At 40.7% G+C, this 11,064-nt stretch overlaps 1 protein-coding gene across 1 annotated transcript in view; it reads right to left on the bottom strand.

Annotated features, from left to right (window-relative positions):
* The window catches only part of CCDC15 (coiled-coil domain containing 15), a 130,837-nt gene extending 127,315 nt beyond the window's left edge, over positions 1–3,522 (bottom strand). The window contains 2 exon segments of the mRNA XM_012658140.1: positions 2,931–3,119; positions 3,493–3,522. Coding sequence (XP_012513594.1) covers positions 2,931–3,110 — 180 coding nt within the window. The 5' untranslated portion in view covers positions 3,111–3,119; positions 3,493–3,522.
* Between the last annotated feature and the right edge of the window lie 7,542 nt (positions 3,523–11,064).

Genomic DNA, 11,064 nt, shown 5'->3' with positions numbered 1-11,064 from the left:
GCTAGAAGACTCTGACTCTAACACTTACGTTCTATACTGTATTGCTTTTCTCTTGACTATGTCTTTCTTTCATTAGGAGTTTTTAAAATAAATAAAATCATCATCATACCTCCTATCTATTCCTTCTTCTAACACAGTGATTCCAATTTCTAATTCTGAAGGGTACCTCAGATTATTTTACAGGCTGTCATTAAATTCTCAAAATCAAATAATTCAAATTTAAATTTAAGTTAAATTTTCCATGAAATCTATCCCATAAACTATTCTACAAGAGTATGGACCATAGGAGTGGAATGTTCAATACAAATATCAAAGAAAAATTAGGTAAAATAATTCCAAAGGAGAGACAGATGAAACAAAGCCTAAACAACTGACCCAGGTTAACTCAAGCCCCAATAAGTTTAGGGCATTCAGCCTCTTTCTTTTACTTTCATTTTCTTTGTCCATCCCATCCCTCTTTTACTTGATAAGATTATTAAACATCTTACTGAAGTGCATGATCAATTAGATGGTGGATCTTAATTGCAAAACAAAGATAAGAGTATATCAGATTTTAAAAACATATTATTCTTAGCAAACACCATTATGCAAGACAACCAGAACCAGAATATGTTTTGGAACTGAGCAATTATACACCATTTATTGAGTACCTTCATGGTCAAGGCTCTGTACTATACACTGTAAGGGAAACAAAGAACTAAATGTATTTCCTGCCCTCTAAGAGCTCATAATCTAGTGGGGGATTCAGGAAGTACTGTAGCTGTTCTGTGGGACGTTCAGAGGTTCCCAGAGTCAAATAAATTTTGGAAATGTTGGGTTAAACAAAGTTAAATATTGTTTTTATTGCACAACTAACTTCTAATCGCCCTTTTGTACCCTGTGAACTATCCAAGAGGGCAATATAGAATGAAGAGTTTCTCAAAACAATCAAAGAACACATTTTAGATAATCCTCCCATCTCAGCCTCTCTGGGACTACAGGTGTGTATCACCACACGGGCTAATTTTTTAACTTTTTTGTAGGTGAGCCACCACGCTCAGCCTTTAAACCTTTGTAATACAGAAGAAGCTTGATAGTACCAAATTTTAGGCATTTTGATACATTATAAAGATGTCACAATTGGAGCAATTTAAAAGAGGTGTCAACAACTTAATTACCAAAATACCTTTGTACCAAATCTTATTGATTTTTCTAGGATGTTTCTTGCATTCATCCCTTTTCATTCCCACTTCAATTACCTCCTTTTCAAGGCTTTTCCTCTCCATTCCTTACAGCTAAAAGTTTTTTGATGCTACACTAAATGGTTAAATTGTTACAATTATATTCTAACTTGTCCCCAGGATTTAATCTCTCCCTAAATCTCAAAAACTTTGAAACAATTAATCTAATCAAAATGCCGTTTGATCATGAAATTCACCTGTAAGTATTAAACAATTAAAGTCATTTCCTTCTCCAAATTTCCTATAGTTCCCTACTACCCCTGTTTTCCATAATCCTCTCAACCACCATCCCTCTAGTAAACTTTACATTTCGATCAATCTAATCTACCCTTAAAACCCTGAACACACCTTGTTTACTTGCTACTCTCCCATTCTCCTTAATAGAAGACTCATTAACCTCTCTTCTCTGATTATTAAAATTCTTCATTACACTTTCCTAGGTCACATCAACCCAAAGTCATATCTTCTTCTTTGATTAAGCATTATATTCTTAGCATTTAATCATATACTACTCAGACTCTTAAAATTCTTTTTTGAAAATAGAGGAGGAATAAATCAGTGAACACACATATACGAACATAAGTAAAGTAAGTGGCTATATTCCATTGCATTGCTACTTAACATTTACTTTAAACATGTCTCACTTCTCCTCTGAGATCAAGTAAATTAAGGGAACATACCTCATACTTTTCCACTCATGTTCAGCAACCTCTGTATACATACAGAAGACATTTTGTGCATTCCACAAATATTTACTGAGTGCTTATATTTATTAGGCAATATTTATTTAAAAGTGAGGGTGTGATGATAAATAAGATTTGTTCCCTACGCTTAAGGAGCTCATACTGCATCAGGAAAAGTAGATATATAAGCAATCTACTAAAATACAACATGGTAAGTGCCACAATAAAATTAGAACAAATAACTAAGGGGCACAGTTTGGTGAAAGACTATCAAATATCTTCTTACAAAACTGTCCTCATGTGTTAATTGGCATATGAAAGTCATCACGTAAACATGCACACATGTAAACTTTGCAAAAGTTTCTCTTCATTTGAAATGCTCCTCCCCACCATCTGTATTTATTGCATTTCCATTCTTTAAGGACCAATAAAGACTATATTCTCTCATTCATTCATTCAACAAATACCTCCTAAAGACCTACTATATGCCAGGACAGGAATAAACAAGACATAAAGGTGTCCTCACAGAATTTATAGTTAAGACTTTCTCAGAATCTCAGTTAGAATTTCTTTCTTCTTTACTCTATTACTGTATTTTGCCTGAAGCTCCATTACAAAATTTATCACAAACTTTAAGCAATCAATTAATGTTACTTGAAGTGTGGCCCACTGTCATCTGTACTAAGTTGCAGAGTGTCTGGAAGATGTAGACAGTGCCTGTGCATAGCAAGCAATCAAGGGTTTGTGAAGTAAACTGATACATATAGAGAGAGATATGTATCTTGTCCCATATAGATTATAGTCTATATAGTAAGTGAGCACTAAATATTTAATTATGCCTACTAAAGCTGCAGTAAGTTTTGGCAAAGACATGTTTGTTCTACAATCCTAATGCAAGAACATATCTGTTTATGACAGAATAGAAACAGCATCCTCAGACTGCTCATCTTTATCTAAGCACCAAGGATTAGAGAAAGCTCATAAAAAGTCGGGGTGGACATCACATTTGGATCAAACTGACACTCACATATGCTGGGATTTCCGAACTATTTGCTGAGGCAGGTTCCACCCATGCCCCGACTGGTACTATAGTCTGGTTCCTCTCAGCCAGCACTGCCAACACGTTCTTGCTCTTCAGGGGGTTTAAGGCCAAGGGTAACCTTGTGGTTTTTCGAGACTTCTTGAGGGGAGCCATACTTCCTGGCATCTGTGACTCCTGGTTCGGAGAAAGAAAGAGCTTAAAAATCTTCAAACCACCACGTTAAAAGCTCAAATTCTAACACATCGCCACAGGCCCCTGAAAAGGAGAGAAGCCCTGGAGGAGGCAGAAGCCTGGCAGGGAGTGCAAAAACAAGGATTCTAAAGAAAAAGGAAGAAAGAGGAAAGAAGGGAAAAGATAAGGGAAGAGATATGGGAAGAAATAAAGAGAAAAGGAAAGGTTTTTAAATTGCTTTCTCAAAGGAACAGGGATGAGGGAAGAGGAAAAAAAGGATCGGACTAAGAGAACGAAGACTGTGCCTAGCGTCGGGCACAGCGAGGTAGAAGGTAGGAGCGACAGCAGCAGCCAGAGGGAAAGGCGGGGGAGAGACCTCGGTCAGAGGCAGAGTCCAAATACTCAGTATCCGGTTACGGGGAGAAGCGCTGAGCGGCTGTGGGAGTCCCGGACCAATTAAAAATCCTGCTTCTGAGGTCCCACAGTCTCAAACCGCTCGGGGTACTAAGGCAACCGCTCAAGTAAACCGCCACTTTCGTGTGGGCCACTCCGCGGACTGTACCGCCCCTTCCGGGCCCCGCGTCTCCTCCCGGGGCCAGCCAGGCCTGAGAGGCGGGGTTTCAGGCTGAGGTGATGTCGTCACTTCCTCTTCCTGTCCGGCTGAGGGGGCGGGAAATGGCGGGTGCGTGGGGTGGCTGGGTAATTGGTGATGCGGGGCGCGGCCGGCAGACTGCAGAGGCCTGCGCTGAGGCCATCCCAAATCCTCAAGAAAAGGGATAGGTTGGGCTGATGATCTTGCCGACCCGGCGGGCCACGGGTCTCAGTTGCGGGAAGCAGGGGAAAAGGATGGTAAAGGAAGGCGGGTCTGGCAGGACTTCCTCGAGGAACAGACTAAGCGAACAATAATATTTGGGAGGCAAGACTTTCAGGATCTGAATGTTTGAATATAGATTGTGAGAGAGAAAGAGAAGTCAAGGAAAACTCTAGGGGTTTCATCCTCAGCAACTGACAAGATGGAATTGCCATTTACTGAGAGGTGAAGATGGTGGAAGGAGTAGATTTGGAAGGGGGAAGATCGGGAGTTCAGTTCGGGACAGACTAAGTTTTATTTATCTAATCAACATCCAAGAAAGTAGTATGATAAAAAAAAGTATCTGGAGCTCAGAGGAGAGTTCTGGGCTAAAAATATAAATCTAAGAGTAGTTGCCTATAGATTTAAAGCCATGAGGCTGGATGGAGTCACCAAGGGGCTGAATAGAGACAGATAAGAAAATAGGCCATTAGACTGAGCCCCAGGGTATTCCAACTTTACAGAGGCTGAGAATTAGAGGAGAATGCAAAGAGATTTAGAAGGATCAGTCAGTAAGCTACAGAGGAAAACTAGTGTGATAACTTTGAAAGCCAAGTGAAAAAAATATTCCATTTAGAAGGACAGATCATCTGTGTTAAATCCTTCTGATAGGTCAAATAAGAGAACTTGAGAGAATTTACTATTGGATTTAACACTGTGGAGGTTATTGATAACTTTTAAAAGAGGAGTGTCTTTGGAGCAGTTAGAAAGCCAAAGCCTAATGGGGTAGACTTAAGAGAGAGTGGGAGAAGGAATTGGAGGCAGCAATTTTAGACAACTCTTTCAATGAGTTTTGTTGTAAAAGGACACAGAGAAGTAGGTGACTGAATGTAGAAGTAGGGTCGTAGAAGGGTTCTTTTCTTTAAGATCATAGCATATGTTTTTTGTTGTTGATGGGAATTATCCAGCAGACAGGAGAAAACTGATGGTGCAGGAGAGAGAAGGGAAAATTTTTGGACATACAGTCATGTGTCACTTGATGGGGATATATTCTGAGAAATGCATCATTAGGCGATTTCATCATTGTGTGAACATCATAGAGTGTATTTACACAAACCAGTTGGTATAACCTACTACACACATAGGCTATATGGTATAGCCTGTTGTTCCTAGGCCACAAATATGTACAGCATGTTACTGTACTGGATACCTTAAGCAACTGTAACACAATGGTAAGTATTTGTGTACCTAAATTTATCTAAACACACAGAAAAGGTACTGTAAAAATACAGTATTATAATCTTGTGGGACCACTATCGTATATGCAGTCTGTCATTGACCAAGATGTAGTTATATGGCACATGATTATATGTCCTTATGTGGGCAAGAGGGAATGGGATCTAGTGAACAAGTGGAGGGATTGGCCTTAGCTAGAAGGAGAGACAATTAATTAAAATAATAACAGTGAAGTTAAAATATACAGTATACTGATAGGTAATATGGTGGTAGGAGCTTGTGGAAGTTCTCTTCTGATTGCTCTATTTTTTTTCTTAAAATAGAAGTATAATCAGCCTCCAAGATGGCCCCTAATGATCCTCGCCTCTTGATGTTCATACCCCTGCGTAGGCCCCTCCCCCATTTTACCTAGGTTGGTCTCTATGACCAACAGAATATGGCAGAAGTGAGAGTATATCACCTCAAAGATTAGGTTTTAAAAGACACTGTGTCTCCTTTCCTCTAGGGGAAGCCATGCATGTTATTAGCAGTCCTATAACAGGCCCACATCTCAAGGAAATGAAACCTCCTGCCAACAGTCCTACAAATGAGCTTGGAAGTAGATCCTCCAGCCCATATCAAGTCTTCAGAGACTGTACTCTCAGCCAGCAACTTGACTGCAACTTCATAAGAGACTCTGAGCCAAACCACCCAATCTGAAACTGTGTAAGATAATATTTGTGTTTTAAGATGCTAAATTTTGGAGTAATTTAGTACACAGCAAGAGATTACTAATACAGATTAGTTGTTGTATAACTAATTAGTTATACAAATTAGTGACAAATTAGCAAGGTCACTAGTTAATATAGAGGAAGAGAAGTTGGAGGTTGGAGGAAGGAAGAGAAGGTACAAAATGGTTTTCCAGAAGAGAGGAAGTGTGAATTAGAGACATGTACAATTGCTAGATGGCCTTAAGGACCCATGTGAGGTTCATGATTATGAGTTTAAAATGAGACCAGTCAGCATGGTTGAGTGTTTTTCTTCAATTGCATGGTTATGGACATGAAGTAGATGCAGAATTGAATTTTAGCTTGGATTGAGGTCTTGCCAAGACATTACTATCAAGCAAGAAAGGGGCAAGGGAGTTGAAGATTAATACAAGAGAGTAATTAAATGATTGGTCATGGAATTTACGGTAGATAAGGAGGGAAGAGAAGACAAGTGGCAGATAATGGACAGTATAAAGTTGCTAGGGCCAAGAGGTTGTGCATTCCCAAGAGGTTGGGGGTCTAAGGTTTGTTGGAGTGGCATACTAGAAAGAATGTGCTCATAAGATAAGAGGTGGTTGTCTGAGAGCAGGATGCTTGAAACTGAGAGTGTGGAGGGGCTATGGTTATTGGTGTTGTCAAAGTCTATGGTAGGGAGGGAGTGCTGAGGAAGGTTAAAGAACAAGATCACTGGAGAAGAAGAGGTCATAGAAATGAAGGGCCAGAGCATTGAATAGATTATCCATGAGGATATTGAAATCACTGAAAAATTTGACAAGAATAGTGTTGGTGAGAGCCAGGAGCAACAATATTAAAGGAATTTCAGGAAAAGCCCTGGAGGTTGGTAGATGAATATAATTTGGAAAGCAGTACATGGCAGAGTCTGAAGACATAAGATTCAAAGTTAGGGGTGCGCTTAAGAAAAAGGGAGGAGATAGAAATAGTACTGAGTAACTGAGTAGTAAGAAGGAAACCCATCCCACCTCCACCCAGAGGGGTAAGGAACAGAAAACAGAGACTACTTGAGAGGGCCAGAGGAAGGTTGAACTGCACATCTCTACACACACACACACACACACATACACACACACACACACGCTCCAACACTTAGAAGTGTTAATAGGTAGCTCCTTGCTGTCTGCAACCTTCTACTTCAAAGTCTATTCCTCCACTTGCAGCTGAGCTAGTGGTTTCATAAGAATCTATAGTCTTGCTATGTCCAGAGAATTCACATCTCAGGCCTGCTCCCATTTTCTGACCTCTTTAGCAAGGCTTATATTCTCTATGGCCAGAGTTAGTTTTTTAGCAAGGAAACTGTTTGCTTAGAAATGTCTATCTGCTTCAAAAACTTAAAAAAAAAAAAAATGGATGTTGCTGGCTGCAGATTATTGAGCCCCTGCTCCAGAGTACTCCTCATCATTTGGATAATCCTTTTTCTTTGTCTAGGGGATCCCTGGTCATGTCTGCACAATGCCTTGAGTCACTGGGTCCTTGGCAGCAGTCCACCCCATACAGAACTGATTGTTTCATGAGCACCAGGGAGCAATTGGCTGTTTGATCACTACCCTCCTATTTATGACTGGCTGACTCACACCTGTAACAAATTAGAAAACTTGGTCACGAGTCAGTCCTCAGGGCCTGACCTAAAGAGACCCTCTATAGAAGTGCCAAACTGGCCTATCCCCACTCTCAGGGGGACTGGATGTTGGGGACTCAGCCTGAGGCAGCTGAGTCACACCCACTTGTACTCCCCTTCCCTCCCCAAGTTTGAACAGGGTCTTCAGAGCTAACCAATGTCCTGGGCTATTTCCTGAAAATGGACCACAGTACTGTCCTCCTTGGTTCCACCTCCTCCTTATCCACCTCTCAAAATGACCTTTCTAACTGGAATAACTAGAGGGTTCCTTCTGCTCCCCTATGCAGAATAGGTTTTTGTGGTAGCATTTGACTGCAAATGGCACCAAGAGCAGATTGCTCCAAGCCCAGTTTTCTCAACAGCATCTGCTGCGCTGCTTCTTGCGAAAGATTCTCTAATTTTATCATGGATACAGAAGTCTTTTTCTCCTTCCTCTTGGGGTGTGATGAAAAATAACTAAGCTGGGGGTCTCAGCATCGCTCCACATTACCAAATATTCCTCTAAGGTAGTCAAGAGAAGCACTGCCCAGATCCTCCTTCAAAGAAGGGTTAGTTGACCCAGCTTTTGGGAGTGTTGCAGACCCTTTCGCTGTCTGCTCCTTCAGGGACTGCCTCACCCTCCCTTTGAGGAGCAGCTACACCCCATGACTGATGGATGTGGGCATGTAAAGGCCCAGCCATTTGGAACAACTCTGATGGGCCATGGTTTCAGCCTCAAAGAGACTGCAACATTTCAAGCAGATGATCTGACCAATTTAAAGTCCTTCTCCCTATTTCCTGTTGACACTGGGGAGCCTCTGAATTAAACTAACTCTAAAGGCTACCCCACCTTTAGAAAGTCCAGAGACTTTCTAAATATATGAGTTAATAAAGTTCTTTAGCATTGCTACCAATTTGCATTAGGTTTTATGTTATTTGTAACATAGCCTTGAGATGAGCAAAATAGCGGATTCACTTGGTAAATATAGGAGAATAAGGGAGACAAGCAGAAAGAATCAGAGCTACCTACAAACATTTGCTCCAGGAGCTGCCTCAGAATTGGGTCCTACAATTCCAGATCCGGGTCTTGTGTATCTTGCATATGCAATATGCCTCTTCTCTGATGAAACTTCTTTGAAGCCACATAAACCTAAGGTAAGAGACTTTTAACTTTAATATAAAGCTGGTTTTGGAGAAAATCATTTTATTTATCCTTGTTACTTATATTATTCACCATACTTTTAACTTTAAAAAAAGGTACTCAAAGTATAAAAGTTGCTATCATTAAAGATACTTTAAAAATGTTACAAGCTCTAAAAGCAATTTTAAAAGAAGAATATTAAAAATGTTTTATAGATGGCTTTTTAGATAACAATTTAGAGAAAGCCCAACCATTTGAGTGTTCTGCTATGATTGTTAAAATTATCCACTAAGAATAGTCACATTCTCTGTATCCCAGATCTCTAGGGACCTCATATTACAGTAGAGAAAAGAGACTTTGGAGACAAACTTGGGTTTATATTGTAGATCAGCCATTTACTGTCTGTGGTTAAGTGACATTATCTGAATCTTTGTTTCTAGATCTATAAACTGGGGGGTAATAGTTGACGTTTCAGGGTTTGTTTGTTTTTTGTGATAAGTAAGGTAATATATGTAAAATGCATCACGTGATAGATTTTCAATAAATGCTTGCTAATTTTGGATTTTTGTTTGTTTGTTTGTTTGTTTTTTAGGAAGCAATATAGAAGTCATAAAACTTTAGAAGATTTTAATTGTCTGCCCAGCCTCTCTTCTCCCATTTCCTCCAATAACGGCCCCACCAGTGACTATAGGGTTAGGCACATGGCCCAGCCTGGGATAGTATTTTGTTCTCCTCACTACAATGATTGATCCAGAACTGTGTGTGTGACTGAAGTTGGGCCAACCACAGTCCTCTGCCCGGATTTTTTTTAACTAGCTCCACCAAGAACCTTCTCCTCCTCCTTGGATGATAAGCTGCACTGTCAAATATGTTAACTACCAGCTACAGATGCTATTTAAATTTAAATTAAATGAAATTTATAATTTATTTCCTCAGACCCACTAGCCACATGAGGCCAATGGCTACCATACTTAATAGTACAGATATAGAATATAGATATACTATCTCATTTCCAATTATTCCTGCTCCCTTCAAAATTTTGTTACATGATGCAAGAAATTCCTCCCACACACAGAGTTCTCAGAAGGTTAAATAAAATAATACTCTGAAAGATAATTTGTAAAGGGCAATGCAAATATACTATCAGTTATACGTGTAGATGTAGCTTTTCCAACTGTATTCCAGCTCCTAGACAGGGATCGTGTCATCTAATACTTTTGAATGTGCCGCCTTCCCCGCTCTCCCATACCCCCCTGCTCTTATTCACATCTGGAACATGGAGTACTCTTCACGCAGTAGGCAATTATCAGATGCTGGCCAGCCGATTTCCATTTCTGTGCCTCCCTCTTTGGGAGGAGGATGAGCGAAGCGGGGTGGGAGGGAATCCTTCTCCGGGACATGGTTGGTGGGGGGTGGACATCATCTGAGGACCTAGGAGGAGGGAAACAATGAAGCCTTTCATGGGTTGGGCGTAATTTGTGGCTTCCCTGTGATTTTTCAACCTGTTTGTATTTGAGCACTGAAGCTTTACAGGAACAGAACTCCAGAGATGTTCTCTAGAAAGTCCTGCTGCATATTAAATAGGTCTGCAAAAGCTGGGTCTTTCCCTTTAATGCCAATTAATTTCTCCTCTTTGTTCCTCTAGAGAGTTGCTGAACAGGGCACGTTTAGCAACCATGGGTCTGAGTTTTTCTCAGTTTCTGAGGGGGCAGGAATTCTATTCAGAAATCAAAATTTACTCTCAACATAAAAGGCTTTGATGTTCTCCCCCATTTTCCAGTATAGAAATGGGAACACCTCCTCTCTGCCTTGTGAAAATTTACCCAAGACCCCGCGCCATGCCTGGGATCATGTATTTCTCCCAACAAACTCCACGCCTTGGGGAGACACCGTAACTCTGCAAAATCCTTTTCCTCTGAGTGACTCTTCATGGTTGCAGAAATCTGCAGGCAGCAAAACCAGCGTTCAGGATGAAGACCCCGGGAAGGGTAGGAGGAGACTTTTGACTCCATGTCAACTTTCTATTTGATGTTTTTCAGAAATGACCCAGAGTAGGGCCACCTGGGAGAACTTTAGAAAGAAAATGAATTTAAAAAAGAATGTCCTCGGGGAGGGCCATTCCTCACTGTCCAGGCTTACAAAAAGCTTGCTTTGTTCCTAACGGAGCTGGCTAATCTGTCACTTGTTCAGAGGTTGCTGTAGGAGCTGGGCCCTGCCTCCTCTCAACACAAAGCCTCACACAAATTCCTTGTTTCCCAGGCAATGCTCTGCAGCTCCACAAATTCTCTGGCTAGTGTTTGCCTCCTGAGTCCTCTCTCCATTCCAGCAAACTGAGCTTGTGGTAGGGATGATGCCAGTACCATTCACACATAGGTTTCTGGAACAACAACAACAAAAAAACAAACCCAAAATACTTTCAG

This window comes from Propithecus coquereli, unplaced genomic scaffold (assembly GCF_000956105.1).
Source record: "Propithecus coquereli isolate 6110/MARCELLA unplaced genomic scaffold, Pcoq_1.0 Scaffold575, whole genome shotgun sequence".
Taxonomy (NCBI): Eukaryota; Metazoa; Chordata; class Mammalia; order Primates; family Indriidae; genus Propithecus; species Propithecus coquereli.
The sequence above is the reverse complement of the archived record's forward strand: the minus strand, read 5'-3'. Positions and strand labels throughout refer to the sequence as shown.